The 20,035-nt window shown below is 39.3% G+C and overlaps 1 protein-coding gene and 1 long non-coding RNA gene across 2 annotated transcripts in view; one reads left to right on the top strand and one right to left on the bottom strand.

Annotated features, from left to right (window-relative positions):
- The window catches only part of LOC141442656 (uncharacterized), a 154,275-nt gene extending 135,174 nt beyond the window's left edge, over window positions 1-19,101 (bottom strand). The window contains exons 1-2 of the long non-coding RNA XR_012452957.1: window positions 18,477-19,101; window positions 17,677-17,918 (exon numbers count right to left, since the gene is read on the bottom strand). This is a non-coding gene — a long non-coding RNA (uncharacterized lncRNA). The remainder of the gene's footprint in view (window positions 1-17,676; window positions 17,919-18,476) is intronic.
- LOC141442647 (phenoloxidase-activating factor 2-like) lies at window positions 4-16,909 on the top strand. Its single transcript, XM_074107687.1, has 10 exons — window positions 4-109; window positions 7,922-8,058; window positions 10,736-10,831; window positions 11,141-11,258; window positions 11,544-11,735; window positions 13,147-13,261; window positions 13,468-13,570; window positions 14,624-14,805; window positions 15,529-15,693; window positions 16,710-16,909. The coding sequence occupies exons 1-10, from the start codon at window positions 105-107 to the stop codon at window positions 16,884-16,886; spliced, it is 1,290 nt and encodes a 429-aa protein (XP_073963788.1). The 5' UTR covers window positions 4-104; the 3' UTR covers window positions 16,887-16,909.
- Window positions 19,102-20,035: the final 934 nt, after the last annotated feature.

The raw sequence follows: 20,035 nt of genomic DNA, 5'->3' as shown, positions 1-20,035 counted from the left end.
AGTCGGCGCTCGGATCTGCCACAGCATGGCAGCCATCTTGTGAAATCAAAACTGATTTGTTTATTTACTGAGTCAAATTAGCAACTTTTTACCTAGCTACAATCATGAGGTGAGTGCATTTTATAAATCTGTTTTAATTTGTAAATTAAATTAAATCTGTTCAAAACGCCGTTCTTTATAATCTCCCGTGAGATATCTAAGGAAGGAGGTTAATTTATTTCTTGTGTTTTTATATCACACCAAAACTGTTGGTCAAGTCAAGTGTACTCATGTTCCTAGTCAAGTAGGTACGGCCGGAGTAAACATTAGATAACGTACTAGGATTAACTTATTCAATACTAGCTTTTGCCCGCGACTTCGTCCGCGTGGAATAGTAATTTTGGGAAGTATTTAATTGATGCAGGATACCTATTCTGCCAATAATAGTACATAGAAACTTCTACGGTTTATCAAAAATAACCTATTTTAATACATTGCTACAAATATAAACTTTTTTTTTGTTCTTCCGTACATCCATCCGTCCGATGTTCTTTGGTAAAACATAAATATTTTGCGGGTAGCCATATTTTAGCAATACGACGTGTATTCGACCCTGAAAACACAAAAGGACTAATTCTTCATAGTGAACTATTGACACCTTACGTCCTTTATTGTAAGTCAAGGCATTTTTACTAACCATAGCTACACATATTTCCGATAAATATGTAGTAACTTGTTTGGAATTCCTTAAGAACTTTCATCCCCATATTTTCAAGCAAATAGGTCGAAATTTGAAAAGCGCCAGAGCAAATGTTTTTAAGGGTTCCGTATCTAAAAAGAAAAAAATGAAACCCTTGTAGGATTACTTTGCTGTCCGTCCGTCCGTCTGTCTGTCAAGACCCTTTATCTCGTAAACGCGCGGAGTAAGGTATCGAGTTGAAATTAAAACCCTAAACTCAGGTCAATAGTCCCGAAAGCTGTGAAAAAATCAAACTCCTAAGTCAAGGCAATCAAAAGCTACAGTCGTAAAAAAGGTGTTTCCATACAAATTGCCTCAACAGAAAAAGTTATAGGGTAGATACTTCCGGCTGTCCTAGAAACTTGGAATTTTGCATAAAGGTAGCTCTTATAGCATAATAAATAAGAAAAAATCATAATTTTTCATGTCTGACTGTCTATGTGAATAAGCCATCTAAAATGACCCCACATTGCGTACATTTTGCTTATGAGCTTAAAAGGCTCTAAGTACTAACACTGCACCATCCCCTCTGCTAACATCCCCTCGCAGGTAACATTTTCAAAAACGCTTAAATAAATATCTATTTATTTCTTATAAGTAGCCCAATGTCAAGTTTCATAAAGAACCATCGATTTATCTTCGACAATGACGATCTTCCATATAAAGTTTCATCCCCTATTTCACCCCTCACAGGAAGAATTTTTAAAAACGCGCGAACAAATATGTATTTATCTCTTATCACGTGCCCAAATGCCAAGTTTCATAAGAACTATCGATTTATCTTCGACAATGACGATCTTCCATATAAACTTTCATCCCCTATTTCACCCCCTCACAGGAAGAATTAAAAAAAAACGTGCGAATAGATATCTATTTATCTCTTTTCACGTGCCGAAATGGCAAGTTTAATAAAGATCCATCTATTTATATTCGATAATGACGACCTTGCATACAAACTTTCATCCCCTTTTTCATCCCCTCACAGATCGAATTTTTAAAAAACCTCAAATAAATATAGAATTATTTCTTATTAAGTGCCTAAATGCCAAGTTTCATGGTTTTATCTTCGACAGCGACGAACTTCCACCATATAAACTTTCATCCCCTATTTCAACCCCTTAGATAGCCTATGTTATTTCCCAGGGTCTATTTTATCTCTGTACCAAATTTCATCAAAATCGGTTCAGCGGTTTTAGGCGTGAAAGCGTAACAGACAGACAGACAGACAGACAGTTACTTTCGCATTTATAATATTAGTATGGATTAAGTACTTACTAGCTTTTCCCCGCGACTTCGTCCGCGTGGAATAGTAACTTTGGGAAGTATTTTTTCTTTATTTAATTTATTTAGGATACCTTTACTGAAAATAATCTATTTTAAAACATTGCTATAAATATAAACTAATTTTTTTTGTTCTTCCATCTATTCATCCATCCATGTTCTTTGGTAAAACATAAATATTTTGCGGGAAGCCACATTTCGTCCTATATTGTAAGTTGAAGGAGGGTAGGATTATAATTTAAGACGGCATTTTTACTAAGCATAGCTAAACATATTTCCGATAAATATACTTATAGTAATTTGTTTGGAATTCCTTACGAACTTTCATCCCCATATTTTCAAGTAAAAAGGTCGAAATTTCAAAAGCGCCGGAACAAATGTTCTGTAGCTCAAAAAGAAAAAATGGAACCCTAATAGGATCACTTTGCTGTCCGTCCGTCCGTCTGTCTGTCAAGACCCTTTATCTCGTAAACGCGCGGAGTATCGGTATCTGGTTGAAATTGAAACCCTATTCAGGTCAACAGTCCCGAAAGCTGTGAAAAAATCAAACTTCTAAGTCAAGGCAATCAAAAGCTACAGTAATTAAAAAGGTGTTTTCATGTAAATCGCCTTAACAGAAAAAGTAATAGGGTACTTCCGTTTGTCCTGGAAACTTGGAATTTTGCATAAAGGTAGCTCTTATAGCACAATAAATAAGAAAAGTCTGAAAATTATAAATTTTCATGCCTGACTGTCTAAGTGAATAAGCCATCTAAAATGACCCCACATTGCGTACATTTTGCCATTTTGCCCTCTGCTAACATCCCCTCGCAGGTAAAATTTTCAAAAACGCTTAAACAAATATCTATTTATTTCTTGTAAGTAGCTAAATGCCAAGTTTCATAAAAAACCATCAATTTATCTTCGACAACGACGATCTTCCATATAAAGTTTCATCCCCTATTTCACCCCCTCACAGGAAGAATTATAAAAAACGCGCGAATAAATACCTATTTATCTCTTATCACGTGCCCAAATGCCAAGTTTCATAAAGAACCATCGATTTATCTTCGACAATGACGATCGTCCATATAAAGTTTCATCCCCTATTTCACCCTCTCACAGGAAGAATTATAAAAAACGCGCGAATAAATACCTATTTATCTCTTATCACGTGCCCAAATGCCAAGTTTCATAGAGAACCATCGATTTATCTTCGATAATGGGGACCTTCTATATAAATTTTCATCCCCTATTTCACCCCCTCACAGGTCGAATTTTCAAAAAAGCTGAAACAAATATCTATTTATTTCTTATTAAGTGCCTAAATGCCAAGTTTCATGGTTTTATCTTCGACAGCGACGAACTTCCACCTTATAAACTTTCATCCCCTATTTCAACCCCTTAAAGCCTCTTTTTCGCAATAAAAGATAATTTATGTTCTTTCCCAAGGTCTATTCTATCTCTGTACCAAATTTCATCAAAATCGTTTAGCGGTTTAGGCGTAAGCGTAAGCGTAACAGGCAGACAGACAGACAGAGTTACTTTTGCATTTATAATATTAGTATGGATTTGTTAATAGTGAATTATGACATCCGCTTGATCACTTCAACTTTTGCGTACCTACATTGTGCAATACAAGGCAAAAGACCCTGGTAACCGAAACCCGGATGACATTGATTTCCTTTTCGAGCGATGACGCAGTGGAAGGTTAAATTATAAGGAAAACAATAATACCTAATAATATCATTTATGATGAGATAGGTAGGATACTTTTTCGAAGGAACTGAATCCAGTACCACCGAGAAGCCTATTCACAAAAAGTGGTATTAACTATTAGTTTTCCTTTAGATCGATAAAATAGGTATTCAATAAGTGGTTAAGTGGTTACGTTGAGCTGTCGCGCGCGGCGCCCTGTAGTACCTAGCGCCCGGGTAGCCGATCGGTTGAGCCGATACGTTAATCGTTAAGAGCTGTCGCGCGCGGCGCCCTGTAGTACCTAGCGCCCCGGCACGCCGCGCCTGATCGTTAAGTTGAGCTGTCGCGCCCGGCGCCCCGTTAAGTTGAGCTGTCGCGCGCGGCGCCCTGTAGTACCTAGCGCCCCGGGTAGCCGCCCCGATCGTTAAGTTGAGCTGTCGCGCGCGGCGCCCTGTAGTACCTAGCGCCCCGGGTAGCCGCCCCGATCGTTAAGTTGAGCTGTCGCGCGCGGCGCCCTGTAGTACCTAGCGCCTCGGGTAGCTGCCCCGATTGTTAAGTTGAGCTGTCGCGCGCGGCGCCCTGTAGTACCTAGCGCCCCGGGTAGCCGCCCCGATCGTTAAGTTGAACTGTCGCGCGCGGCGCCCTGTAGTACCTAGCGCCCCGGTAGCCGCCCTGATCGTTAAGTTGAGCTGTCGCGCGCGGCGCCCTGTAGTACCTAGCGCCCCGGGTAGCCGCCCCGATTGTTAAGTTGAACTGTCGCGCGCGAAACATAGGTAGGTTTAGGTTATGTTAAGTTTGCATCGGCCCGAAGGGCCAAAACTACACAGAAGTAGGAGCTCCGTCGGCCCTGGTTGGGAAAAAACGCTACTGTAAAAATAAGCTTTAGTAAAAAAGCATATTGGGAAAAAACGCGAATGGAAATTATGCTTCTAGGAAATAACGATTTTGTCAAAAATATCGCCAAACTCCACAATATTATTCAATGTCTAACCTACACTAATATATTGCTAGTTTTGTATTTGTTATATAGTTAGTCATATGTGTACAGCTAATTACATATTTTCTTCCTATTTGGAATTACCCAGTAGGAATAGTATATGTACCTATGCGCATTAGCATTTGAATTTACCGATAACCTTATTGATAAAGAAATGAGCGTGAACACCTTCAATCCAGCATGGATTCTTGTTGTTTTATAGGATCTTAAAGGATCACTACGTTAATCCACAGTCAGCGACTATTTGTTTCCACCTGCTACGATTCTGACAACCACCAGTCACCTCAATAAGTTCTTAGACTTTGCCTCAACACTCATCAGTCTTTTCAAACATGCTCGCCGGTTTGGGTACTCTTGACCTGACATTCCTTCATGCATCCTCTCCATATGGGAAAAAGGCGTGATTGTATGTACAGTCTAGGAAACAGAATCACGTACCAGGGTGGAAGCTTTGTGCTACTAATGTCATGTTGACATCCCATACATTTGCTAAAGAAATCATAGCGAAATAGATTATGAAAAGTTCCACCCTGGCACACGGCGGCCACGACGTACAAAATACGACTTCTGTACACGCGTCAATGTGTGCGTAAGATACACAGGGCTGACTATCGCATAGATAGCCGATAGATAACTAAGGCCGTCCCTGGTTATTGGACACTGTTGTGGGCAATTGTAAGGAGAGGCTACATTATATAGATCTGTCCACAGGGAGATGTTATGCCTGAGGACCGAAGTTCAAAGGAAGGAAGTTGAATTTATGCGTCACAGCTGAGAAACTTCGATGGCGCGATATTCGATGGATAGTTTCCATATTTGCTCACAAGATGGCGCTAGGAGTCGCTACAGCGATCTTATCAACGTTAAATGTTGTAAACTTTAGTTAGGTATTTCTTTTATTTCACAATCCTCTTAATTTCAAGTTCAACTTTGAACAGACAGGCAGCGTGACAGAAATACGGATAATTTTACATACATGAAACTGGATCACATACCAGGGTCACAGAATATATAATAGTACTAACGTACAGAATGGCCACGCTCAGCCCCGCACCGATTCGAGTTACCCCACCCCTCAAGCGCAGATTGCAGGTAAACCGCTAGGGATGGGTTATACTTGCTAAATCGTGTACCAGGGCTTAAATAAAAGTACTTCCACCTCCTCATACCAGGTACAGAAACCTGGTATCAATATACTTTTAAAGTATTTGCTGTCCAACGCAACGAGTTGCAAGTTTAAATTAAACCTTGTTGTTATACAGATAAGCTTCAAAATATTCCAATCAAGACGTAAATACTTTGAAAGTATTTTATTTCACGTATAAGCACAATCTGAACCTTATGTGTATGAATTTTGAATTTTTGAATTTTGACGTAGTAGTATAGGTACTTACTTTGAAGGGACAGTATACTTTAATGGAAAAATACTTTCAAGTCTTGCAAGTATATCGGGTCGGTAATACTTGCAAGGAAATACCTTCAAAACCTGGTCGGCACGCACGGCGCACTAAGTTTGGGAGCAATAATTTTGAGAAATGATAAGGGTAGGGTACTACCTACTTACTTTATAAATAAATAATGATTTCTGAAATTATCGCGATTAATGCATGACATTACCTACCGAATAGTTCGTTTAAGTTTGTAGTCGTTATTGTACCTAATTGAAAATTATAATGCTTAAATACACAGGCAGACACATTTTGTGTAGGTTTCAATAAGTAGGTAAGATTAACGATTACATTTATTTCCACATATCTAAGCATAAGCTTTAAATGCCATTGGTAGTACTTAATTATATTGCGATGGGGCCTACCATGATCTTTTCATAAACGATCCAAACGCAGAGCAGTTCAATTTAGGCACCTAAACTGAATCGTATTAAGAGAACGTGGTAGGCCCCAGCGCCCTTTTAGATACGAAAAGCGACAAACTACGAGATATGTCTATTTAGTTACATATTGGGAGGGTGCGAAGTACTAGGTGGGGTAATGAAATAAAAGTGAAATAAAAGTACAACTAAACATGAAGTAAACAAACCCTGACATAACGAAAATAACAACACACTTTTTGAATAAATTTTACTTACCTCATTTAATTTTAATGACCAAAATGAATTCACAACCTTTTGTCCACCTAAATAACGATATCACAGTAATTTTGTATTATAAATTAATACGTTATAGGTTTGATTTTTGTCAAAATGTCGCGATGAAATTTCAAAACAGCAGATGCAGCAGCAGATTTGCAAGGTCCGCCCGGATTGCTACCACCATCTTGCTCGCTAATCCTGCCGTGAAGCAGCAGTGCTTGCACTGTTGTGTTTCGGCGTGGAGAGTAAGACAGCCGGTGAAATTACTGGCACGTGAGGTATCCCATCTTAGGTCTCTAGGTTGGCAACGCGTCTGCAATACCCCTGGTGTTACAGATGTTTATGGGCGGTGGTGATCTCTTACCATCAGGAGACCCATTTGCTCGTTTGCCATCCAGTCGAATAAAAAAATAAAAAAGTCAGAGCATCAGAGCCAAAAAAGTTGCGGACGCTAGGTGGCGCTGATGTCGTGCACAAAGCCAATAAAAGTTAGGTACGCTGTCTAGTTTCCTCTTGAATAAGAGTAGGTAGATATGTATTAAAATTTAAGTGGTTAAGTTGTACCTACTGGCGCGCCTGGCGCCCTGTAGTACCTGCAGGGCTACTACGAAACTCGAAGTTCGTGTCGTGTGGTCCCTCCGACACTTATACTTTTTAATACGAGAGCGAGAGGGACTGTACGATACGAACTTCGAGTTTCGAGTTTCGTAGTAGCCCTGCTGGCGCCCCGAACAGTCGCCCCGGTCGCCCCCCTCCTCCCTAGAGCCGGCAGTGCCATTAATAACAAAGGAACCGATTTTGATCAATTTCTGATATTACGTTATTAATCAAAACACGATCGAGTCAGTATTGTTTTCTGAAACATTTTTTAGTCATCATCTCGGCCTATATACGTTCCACTAGTAGACACAGGAACTCCTCTCAGAGTATTCCCATGTAGGCTCAGCGAGGATTGCAAAACTTCCCGCGCACTGCGCACTGCGCATCGTATTTCGTCGCAAACGTATGATGTTTTCCTTCGCCGCAAAGCTGACGGTAAATTTAAAATGTAATTTTCTGACTCATCATGACCCCCCTATAATCCCCCCCCCTTCTAAATATGTATGGTCTAATGAACCGTGACGTGAATCATGTAAGACTGTTGTACCTACTGTTTCAGACACTCGTGTGTTCTTCTGTTGCTGTGCCTGTCGTGGACGTGGGGCCAGACCTTGGATGAAGATGAAAAGAAAAGGCTGACGGATCTGTTCGTGACCAAACCGACCCCGACCGAAGATAACATTAACCTGACACCCAGTAGGTTCAAACATACATACATGGATGTCTCAGTTTGTATTTTCGATATGGTTTTACGGGATGACCGTAAAAGTAACAAATTTGGAGTTGAAATTAATAGTAGATTGATAACCAAGGGTGGAAAGTGACCCATTTCACCTGAGATATTTCTGGCGCTCTAACAAAGTGAGAGCGCCAATAGTTCGAGGGGAAATGGGTAATTTCACCCGAGTTAGACACTACTTTTCATTTCGACTGTGAGGAAAGTAAAATAGAACAAAAAATGAGAATAACATTAAATTGAATTTCAGTATTCAGTATTCAGTAAATAGAATTTACTTATATCCAACCTTTATTTGCTCTTGTCAAAGTCAGCTGTTCAAACTTGCGGCGGCCATTTTGTGACTTAGCAGGGAGATTAAGGAGGGTCTACGGTCCTCTAACTTTAGCAGAGCCTTGATCGACTGATTAGCGCTAACAGCCGTTTATGAATCATGTTTTTAGCATCGGGCCTTCAATGAGCCTTCAAGGAGGCTCTAACTTTTTAGGAATAAGGCTGCAAATTTCTTGTTTTAAACGGATGTTCGGCGTTCAACATCCAGTGTTGTAAATAAGCTCCTTGGTCACGACGTCCATCTAGATGGCCATGCCGAAACGTGAAAAAAAAAGTGTCATTGACGTAACTCAATTATCTTCGACTCCGTGGCTAATCGAAAAATAAAAAAAAAATACTTTCCACCCTAGAGATGAAAACGCAGTTTTCCACCCGGCTATCTACCCATGAAAATTAAACTTTCCGAACAGGAGAGATGAAAAAATACAAAAAGACTCCAAATAACCAATCATAATCCAGTAGGTTTTCTGGTGGTTTGGTTAACTATGATTAATACTGTACGGCTGCTGAAATATAATTCTTTTCATTTCCTAGCTACCCGCGCATCCTAAAAACATGCATTTGATATCTACTTATATACCTATATGCATAAGGTCTTTTATAGTCCCTATAGTAGAATACGCTCGCCAAGCGGGCAATTGAGACCGGTGGAGAAGGATCGCGAAGGCAGCTACCACAGTGATGGGCGACCCTGTATGACCACAACCATTCTGTAAAGTGTGTCCTATTTAAAATAAGAGAAATACCACTAGATCATCCCTCTGCAGGGGACATGCCTCCTCTCAGAATGGGAGGGCTTTGGTTCAGATAGGTCGACTTTCGAGCAAGATATAAATAATTCTTTGAGAGACATAATTGACTGGATAAATATAAATGAACTACACATAAATATTGTTAAAACTAAACATTTGCAATTTACTTCGTATAATACTGAGGGTGTACCAATCAATGTCATGTATAGTAATAAAAAAGTGGACGAAGTAGATTCTGTTAGGTTTCTTGGAATCATGATTGACAAACACTTAAGCTGGAAGGCCCATATTGGAAGCCTGTGTGATAGGCTTGGCCGCTTTGTATTCGCTCTTAAGAGGTTGAGGGACACTGTTTCGGTTGAACTTGCGTTGACAGCATATCATGGTTATGTATCGTCCAATCTTAACTATGGTCTGATGCTGTGGGGAAATTCAGTAGACATGGACAAGGTCTTTTAAATCCAGAAAAAGTGTGTCAGGTTCATGGCAAATGCTTGGTGGGATGACAGCTGTGTACCACTATTCAAAAAATTTAAGATTCTTCCTCTGCCTTGTTTGTATATAAAAGAAATTTGTATTTTCGTCCATTCCGACCTGTCATTTTTTAAGTTTAGTGAAGTGTATAATAGAGAAAGAAAAGCAAAAATTGTGAACTTCTTGTTCAAATCTCGATGCCGGAAGATTATGTACAAAAAAATGTTTATAATATGTGCATTGTTATTTACAATCGTCTTCCAGATAGTTTGAGGATGCTGAATGGTAATGCTTTTAGACGATGCCTCACAACCTGGCTCTTAGATAAGTGTTTTTATAGCGTTAAAATGTATCTAGACAATTGACATAATTTGTATAATTTTTGTTGTTTATTCTAAGGACCCCCTCTATTTCTTACTCTATTGTCATTATATTATTATTATTATTATTGACAATTATTATTATTATTGAAAATTATAAATATTTCCATTGACATTTTTCTTTGACATTGCTTTGATTCAACAACTACGAGTACAATAATACAGCTATAAATTATACATATGTAGTTGATACAAAAAAAGGACACCCTCAGCATGTGTCATGGCACGCGGTGCCACGACGCTGATTTTCAGTGGGTCCACAGTAACTTAAAACCCAAGTTAGACAAACACCAAATGATACATGACATACAATTAAACCTATTGACATTACGCATTAGAGCTTACAGGCAAAAACAAAATTGGAACAATCACAAAAGTACCAAAAATTAAATACAATAGGCAATCATACACAATTACACAAAACAATTACAACAATTATACAAAACAATTAGACAAATATGGCATTTATAATATTATATGGCATTGTTAATAATATAAAATTGTAACTGTTACTACTCTCAATAATTTGCACGCCTGCATGCAGGCTGAGTACATTGGATATGAAACTATAACATAACGTCTTTGTAACTGTGTTCTAGCAAATAAACATGTCTGATTTCTGATTTCTGACCTACGTGGATCCAATGCGATTGTCCGATTTACACATTTTATTCTCATCATGTTTGTATTATTTCCAGCAAAAAAGCCAACGAACAGAGGAGGCGAGCTTACTGAAGAGGAGAGAATTCGCCTCGAAGTGCTGTTCGGGAAGACGAATACAACGGACAGAGCTGGTAAGATGGCAGACTGAAACACCAATGGCGGTTTTCTGAGAGTTGGAATATTGCTTACTTACACGTCCATTTATATCTAAGTAAATGGTTTTCGATTTACTTCTTCTTCTTAAGTTGCCTCTCCGACTAGCGAAGCTTGGCAGTCAGTTCTGAATATTTCTCCGTCTCTAGCGAGGCGAAATAGATGCCGGTCCACTCCCGAAGATTCCTCAGCCAAGACTTCTTTCGTCGGCCTACGTGTCTTTTCGATTTACTGCTTACATTATAAAAAAATAGATCACCCCAGTTACCAAGTTCCGTTGTTTCCAGGCAACAACACGCAGTGCGAAACCAAGGATGGCAAAAGCGGTGTCTGCGTGCTCTACTACCAGTGCAACTCTGAAGCCGGGACCGCCATCAGCGACGGCTCCGGTATCCTGGACATAAGGTACTTCACAATTAACTTGAGCGTTTACGTACCGTTCTTTAAAAGATCGTTACCTCACTGCTCAAAATATGCTGACGTGTGAGTGACGTGACCCTTGTGTCACGTTTTTATCGCGTACCGTCCACACCATTGCTCAAAAACGCTGACGCACCGTATTTTCTTTGTGCACCGTCCACACTGCCAATAGGCAATACGGTGACAATCGAGACTTTTATGCTTATAACGACTGTAGGATAGGACATCACATCACCACCACCATGGAATCAGCAAACTACGTCTTCCCAGGTCCCGCGAATGCCCGCACTACCTGCAAGTGTGCTGTCTTCTGGACGACCTGGGGCAGAAGCCCCGATCGCCTAAGAAGCCGCCCCAGCAGGAATGCGGGTGGACCGCTGCTGACAATGTAGGCTTCCGCATCAACGGCGAAGCCGACTCGGCCGAGTTTGGAGAGTTTCCCTGGATGGTCGCTATCCTGAAGTAAGCACACTTTGTCTTTTTATAGTTATTTATTCTGAAAGCCAATAATAATTAGGGGTATCTCTGATTTCTACCTTTATGATGATCATTATATCAGCCACAGGACGTCCACTGTAGAACATAAGACCTTCTCCGACCTCCAGTTGCTTCTAAAAGCGGCCTGTATCCACTCCCGCAGCTTAAACACGTTATCCGTCCATCTCGTTCACGTCCTACGCTGCGCTTGACGTCTGACGATCCGCGATACCGACACTTTGATTTGTTATATAACAAAAACAGAAAGTTAAGTAAATCTGGCTAGCTGTTCTGAAGTCAGCGCTGCGCGAGGCATTGTACCCAACCCAAGACGGTAGCCGTGTTGTCCCGCTGCAATGCGAGGCTAGCTCAGTCTTTGGGCGAACAAAATGTCTGCTCTGAGGCCTCTGATCTAGTTTTGAACTTTGAAACTTTGAACAATCTTAGAGGTTGAATTTCGAAAAATTCCTTCTTAGTGTACCTATCTCTAGACCCTCAAGAAATATGTCTGCCAAATTTAAATTTTCTGGCTCCATTAGTTTCTGCTGGGCCATAATGAATCAGTCGGAACAAACAATTTTATAAAAGTCATAGATTAATTAACACGCCAGAATGCATGTTCTCCCAATTAGAAAGTATAAAAAGAAGAAAACCAATTTATTGAATCAGGCGTTAATTTGCGGAGGACCATATATCAATGAACTAAAAGAATTTCTTTGCTCACCCGCGATCTCTTATTCTAACATAGTCTTAATAATTAAGTTCACTTACTAACCTATAAATGTATAATTTAAGAACATAACATAACTGCTCCATAATCCCGAGGTGGGCGTAAACAGCTGCGACACAGTTCATACTACTGCAGCTGCTTACGATCTAATTATTTTAAAACATGTATGTTAATTATGTTCAATAAATCTTTAAATCTTAAATCTTAAGAAAACTGGTACTGTACCGTAGTCTTTAGAAAAACCCTTGAGTCTAGTAGTGTTACTATATACATATTGTTATAGTAATAAAGCCTGTTATATATTATACATATATAAATTATAGCACACATCGCTAACTGCCTATGTTGTCTAAATAATGATAAAAAAGAGATAAGAAAGATAGATAAAAGGTTCTAAGTAGGTTAGCTGGAAGAGATCCCTTTTTAGGGATAAGCTCGCCTTTGTTCTCCTCTCTGCGTATTTGTATTTTTATTTTTATGTGCAATAAAGAGTTTCCATACATACATACATAAAAATGATAAAAAAATATAGAATATAAAAAAAACTATAGAATTATTGTCCTCCTGTCTTGTTAGATCGGTAAAGCCATTTCCGCGTCGATAGGTGTGGGAGACCATAAGTCAAGCTCTGCCACTGCCTGTGAGCTTACATGTCAATATTTTCAGGCGTTCGGACAGTGCGACGTGGTCCCAGAGCGACTACCTCGGTGGCGGCTCCATCATCCACCCCTCTGTGGTGCTGACCGTCGCTCACAAGGTCGACGGGAAACTACCCTCAGAGGTAACACACTACTTAAGAGCGCGCCGAGCTTCTAGCACATTTATTGCATTCATGTAACCCTTTGCTGTATCATTGGGTACTAGTAAAGCTTTAATTTTGAAAGTCATATGTATGATATTTCAGGATTTACTCTATAAATCATACACTGTAGATCAACGACTCCCGTTGGGAATGATGTTTTTCATTTGTATAAATAATTATTGTAGTTGAAGTGTCGCGCCGGCGAGTACGACACACAGACGGAACTGGAGGCTACGCACCAAGAACGGAATGTAAAGAAGATCATACAGCACGAGGACTTCTACAGGCGTAAGTCATCATCATTCCAGCCTATATACGTCCCACTGCAGGGCAGAGGCCTCCTCTCAGAACAAGAGGGCTTGGGCCATAAGTTCCCACGCGGGCCCAGTGCGGATTGGGAACTTCACACGCACCATTGAATCGCTTCGCAGGTTTGTGCAGGTTTCCTCACGATGTTTTCCTTCACCGCAAAGCTCGTGCTCGATTTTATCCTCCACTGTCCAATTATCACACCTTTTTTTGGTGGCATTCTTTTTTTCCCTGCTAGTTTGCTATCACTCCTGTCATTTTCTTTTAATTATCGATGAGGCCATTTTTTGTCTTTGATTTGTCAAGATAGCCAACATAACGCGTCTAATCCGTCTATCAGCAGCTCAACAACTAGCAGACTGCTAGCAAGCGTTTATGAATCATACTTCTTGACGACCGTCTAACAAGCTTAATCAGTCTGCTAAGTAACAGACCGATCAAACCTCAATTAAGAATTTTTAAGAATAAGGCTGTAAGACTGTAGTAAGTGTTTTAATTGTGTTATAACGCACATAATATTACTTGATTTTTTTCGTAATGGCTACGGAACACCTTGGGCGTGTCCGACACGCTCTTGGCCGGTTTTTATCGCTTACCGTCCACACCGGTGCTTTAATTACCTGACGCACCATACCTAATGACGTGACCATGCCTCTCGTTTTTATCGCGTACCATCTACCCCGCTGCTGTAAACACACTGACGCACCCTACTCGGTGACATAACTTATACGTTAAAAAACATTATATAAATTACGTCACACTAATTCTAATAATTTTAAGACCAATTAATTATATTATAATAAAAACTGAAGTAGCCCCACATTAATTGTATGACATAATGTAACTAAATGTGCACGCAATACATAGGTACCATCAGCCAAATATGTGGTCTACCACCCCAAAGTTGATAATCGTTTGCATGTCATAAAACAATAATGCCAAAAGGACGTGTCTGTCAGTTTGACAGAAGTGTCGTGATATTATTGTTATTAGGTACTTATTATATTTTCTGAAAGCCACTTTATCCCGCAGCGTCAGTCCTCAACAGTATCGCGCTGCTGATTCTGGAGTCCCCATACGACTTCACTGACGCGCCCCACATAGGGGTCGCGTGCATGGCGCCGCAACCCCCGACCCCGGGGACGCGGTGCTACAGCATGGGCTGGGGCAAGGAGTTCGCCGATAAAGAGAAGTACGCCGTCACACTGAAGAAGGTATGGAACAGGCGGGCTACTATGAAATTCGAAAAATCAAAGTTCGTATCGTACCGTTCCTCCCACTCTCGTAGTAAATAATATTAGCGGCGGCGGGACGGCAAGATTCGAAGTTTGAACTTTGCACTTCGTATACCTTCCGCCGCCTAACTTTGCCTAAAAGTTCATTGCCACGGCTAGTACCACAAAAACTATAAAGGTATAAGTAATTCCAATAATTGAATAGGCACTATACCGTTAAGCGATTCGAACACAATCCGGGAGTAACGTAAAGACGTCGCATAAAAAATGTATCTCAAAACTGCGTCAACTGAGTATTAAGTAATGAACTTTTAGGCAGATTTATATGGCGCGTGGTATAGTATAGGGCCTGGATGATGCGATAATCATTTATTGTCTTTACTTTGTAATTGGCACAGGCTTTTGCCGGCCTTTGGCGGCAGTTGCCAAGGGACGCCACTTTCCAGTTGCCTGTGCAAAATAAAATTATGATGGCACCGAAAGTTTGTGTACTTATTATGATTTATGATGGCACCCTTTGACAGGCACGGAGACAAAATTGGTGAGCTTTGGCGGGGAATTTGACAGCTCTCACGTCAAAGTTTGTTGAAACTGACTTGTCAAAGAGGTTTTAAGCTCACAGAGTAAACCTAATATCTGACAATGATTTTAATCAAAAAGTGATTTTCGCTAGTCATTATTTAAAAAAATAAACTTTTCTAGGTCGAGCTGCCGATCGTAGCGCGCGACAAATGTCGCACGGAGCTGCGCAAGACCCGGCTCGGCGTGCACTTCGAGCTGCACCCGTCCATCACGTGCGCGGGCGGCGAGCTCGGCAAGGACACGTGCACCGGCGACGGCGGCTCGCCGCTCGTCTGTCCCATCGGGGTGGGTGCACCCTATTTCGTATAACATTCATTGTCATAATATGAATTCGCATAACACAATTTGGCATAACATTTAACGGACATAATACTTATTTAGCATAATAATGAATTCGTTAAATTGAAACGTGTAACATTTCTAACTATAACTTTAACGGTCATAAAATTAATTCCAATAGTTTTATCAAATGAGTGAATTAGTTGTCTCAGGGCAAAACCGACTTGGTTAACTTAATGTTTGGTATTTTTTTGTAACAGCTAAAAATATTTTCACATAGGCATAGGTAGTTTGTTCACTTTTCAGACCGAATGAATACTTTTTAATCTAATTTTACTTCTCAACACTAAACTTATGCAAATTAATGTTATGCTTATAAAATTTATGCCAACTCATCGTTATTCCAATTTACATTTTACGAAACTGGACTACCTACACACAATAAATTACCCCTATTATAAATAGGCAGTGCTGGCTTTAGAAAGGGGCAACCGGGGTGACTGCCCAGGGCGTCAGGCACTAAAAGGCGCCGAGCGCGTCAGCTCAATTAAACCACCTAATTTGATTATCCGTCTAAAGGAAAACCAGACTCAGCGTATTAACTTTTATAGACTTATCTCGTAGGAACGAGTAGGTATGAGTTATCTAAAGTTTTTTTGTTAAAATTTCATTTTTAATTCAAGCTTTTTTTGGTGTACTTTGTGACTACTTGCATTGTCGTACTACATTTCCGTACCAAATTTCAAGTAGATGCCATTTACCGTTGAGGAGTTCCGTCCTGCATAGACGATCTTGGCCGGACCATGTTCTGTCACTTTGTCGCTTGTCGTAAGTATCTAAAAGGGCGCCGAAGGCAGGACTCACTCGGGACGCCTAGATGGCTAGGCCAGCCCTAAAAGTGTTATTGTATTGACTGTGTTGCTACATTACTTACTTACACTTAGACACACATAAACATTCAAATACACACAATACACAATACCAGTAGTTTGTTGATAAAAAAAAATTTTTTTTTTCTGCAGAAATCTAACACGGGCAAAGAGGCCAGCCGTTACGAGGTCGTGGGCATGGTGGCGTGGGGTCTGGGGTGCGGGGACGCCGTGCCCGGCGCGTACGTCAACACGCCGCAGTTCAACGACTGGCTGGGGCGGCGTATGAACGAGGAGGGCTTCGGCAATAGCTCTTATACACACACCTAAATAAATAGACTATTGGAATTGAATGTCATTTGTTTTTTTTTACCGAAGGGCTTTCTCTCTGGCCAATATAAATTAAAAGGAATAAAACATTATAGTCTTTTTCCTACAGGGGAACACTGTAAGAGCCTTATTGGACTGTCGATTTGCAGGCGAGTTGAATGAAAGCAAAGAGACTGCGCAATACTGTTTCGTCGCAAGCGCGCAACGATATCGCCGGCGAGCGCGCAATTATAAGAGTATCGTTGCAAGCGTGCATTGTGCTGATTTTAGCACCGAATACATTTTATTATTGTACAAGAGTGCACAATATATAGAATACTTATCTCGTTTTTAACCGAGTTCAAAAATTATATCAATTCGGTTGTATTTTTTTTATGTTTGTTACCTCAGAACTCAGTCATTTATGAACCGATTTGAAAAAAAAAACTTTACGATCGTATCGGGACGGCTTCAATTAGGTCCCATGAGCACCAAATCAGGATCTGATGATTGGATCTTAAGAAAATCGAGGGAACTGTTCAAATATTGTACCTAGGGACACCTTTGGTAAATTGGATATAGTACCTCGTGCATTTGCATTTGAAAATCATCATTTAGTGAAGTGGAACTGGTGATGGAGACCACGGTTGACCATCGGAGTTAGTACTCGATAACAAACTGGTTCCACATAAAATATAGTAATCAAAATAAATTAAAAGAAAACTTATAGGATTAGTAAAAATACTTAGATATTATAAATTTTTACTTTTAGTTAAGGCGGCAATTCCTCAACGCTGTGACCTGTACTTACTGGAGATAAATAAATAAGCCAGTGGTCAACATAATACATTTATTGAGGGTTCATTTTAAGCCCGTCTGAATGCACTTTCGAAGTCCGGTACTCCCCTGGGTGCTCTCGAGGTCGCGCAGATGGCAATTTGGGCCGAAGATGATGAGGTCCGGCCGTGTGCGACGCCGGCGTGCCGGAGGAAACGTCCAAACGTTCCCAACCGTGGAAATGTGAAGATGCGGTTTACGTCAAAACGTAACACCCTGTGGATGGACGACCCGTATTACTATATATTCAGGATTGCGGTGAATTGTGAGCACCTTGTTTATTAATCTAAAAGAAAACCGGTAGGTAGTTGGTGAAGGTGCTCACGATCAGAACGGAGTTAAAAAACATAGCCTTCAATTATTGTAAACATTAACCATTCAAAATCAAAGCAAATAAATAATATAAATTCATCATTCGTTTTATAATTCATTTAGTTTCCTTTTTAATTCCATTAGTCTAATACTTGATTAAAATTAAAATACCCTACAATTGATTCAATAAAATATCCAGATTTAATTGGATGCAATTACCATTACAAGTAGCGAATTTTCTAATAATAAACAATTTCATCGTGCTAATAAATCAATAATATCTATCAATAATTAAATTGTATTGTATTAAAATAACAATTCATCGCAATCGTCTACTTTATTCATTATAGAATTAAAAAGAGGGTACTTGTAACTGCACGTAATCTAGACTAGTGCATTCCTTAATTCTAACACTGCTTATTTCTAAACCTACGGATGAATAAAATATTGTTCAACACTTACCCAATCGGGGTGGAAGAATTACGTTGATTTATCTTTAAAAAACGCCAATCACAATGTGAATACTTAATAATTAGGTTCCACTGACGCTAAAGAACAATAAAATTATAATATTATGATTTGAGAAATGCAAAGTACGCAAGAGGACGCGAAATAGAAGTTCGCGAGCGCACTAGGATACGTTCCTCGAGGTCTCCTGATAGTTAAATGACTTTCCCCCCGGGCGGCGCACATAAGATCTACACCAAATCGAAACAAAGGGCAGCCATAAATCATCAACAGGTGGAGCACTGCGCCGATGCGATTTTACGTTTTAGATCATTTTTTGTGATTAGTTCATTTAGTTTTGATTATTTTCTATTTAATTCTTGTGTTAGTGTTTAAATTAGATATTATATTATTTTTTAAGTGTTAGTGTTTAAGTTAAATATTTTATTATTTTTAAGTATTAATGTTTGTGTGTTTTGTGTTTTAGTGTAAGGGTTTTTTTATGTTTTAATTGGTATTAAGACTTATTTATTGATACATAGTAAATGTTTTTTTTTTAATTAGGTGTATTAAGCCATGATTAAAGTTATAACGTAACTGTAATGTTACAACGCATAACATTAAAAAAACATACCTTTGTTACAAAATATTTAGCAGTCCGAGACGATAATTAAGTCTAAACACCTTATTATGATTTGGACACAATCATTATTGGCATTTAAACGCAGAAAACAAAGTTTTTTTCACTTCACATACTCGTAAAGTATATTATATAACTCGTATACTTCATTTATTTTAACATTTGAAACTTAACGGTAAAATTTGCACACGTTTTTAAATAAAACAACGAATCTATTTAAAATTGTGTTAACTTCTGTAATAAAAACAGTAAATGCCGCTAATAAAGCACCTGTAGGTATTTTTAGTCCAGTTATTGTGTTCGAAATACCGAGAAACAACTTCCTACTAACCTTCAAATCTTAAATTAAATCGAGTACAGGCGATATAAAATGACTTTTTATGCTCTAGTGCATGAAATAAAATCTTCGTCTAAGACCAACTTAAGACCAAGGTAATCACGTGTCAACAGCCACAAACAAAAAAGTCTCTATATATTTTTTAAATATTTTTTAATTGATATAAAACTAAAAATCAATCAAATCAATCATAATAAATCAGTAAAAAAAATTAAAAAATTGAATTATTATAATAATGCATAAAAAATAAAAGGTACATAGAAAGTGAATCATTGTTTCCACTGTTGATATTTCATTTCCTTGTCATCGAAGTGAAAAGCAGAGTGTAAAACTCGAGCATTAAACCCATTTCCCCCTCGACGTCTCTATCCACCCTCGCCGTACCGGCTCGGGTGACTATAGGAACGCCTCGGGTAAAATGGCTCGTTGTATGCTCTTTTTGTACAATCAACTATTTTCAATCTCGGTTTTTGTACGTAACTATTGGCTGATGCCTGTTTGGTGAATTTTCGGTCTTGGATGAAATTAAAAGTAAAAAAACCTGCACAATAATAAACGCTTCCCGGACGCATCAATGTACCTAAGTAGCAATAGACT

Source organism: Choristoneura fumiferana, chromosome 26 (genome assembly GCF_025370935.1).
Source record: "Choristoneura fumiferana chromosome 26, NRCan_CFum_1, whole genome shotgun sequence".
In the NCBI taxonomy this organism is placed as follows: Eukaryota; Metazoa; Arthropoda; class Insecta; order Lepidoptera; family Tortricidae; genus Choristoneura; species Choristoneura fumiferana.
The sequence above is the reverse complement of the archived record's forward strand: the minus strand, read 5'-3'. Positions and strand labels throughout refer to the sequence as shown.

Bases quoted from the DNA above. Each gene is read 5' to 3' on its own strand.
- LOC141442647 (XM_074107687.1), top strand. The intron at 8,059-10,735 runs GTAGGTTCAAAC...TATTATTTCCAG, and splicing joins TAACATTAACCTGACACCCA to CAAAAAAGCCAACGAACAGA. The intron at 10,832-11,140 runs GTAAGATGGCAG...CGTTGTTTCCAG, and splicing joins GAATACAACGGACAGAGCTG to GCAACAACACGCAGTGCGAA.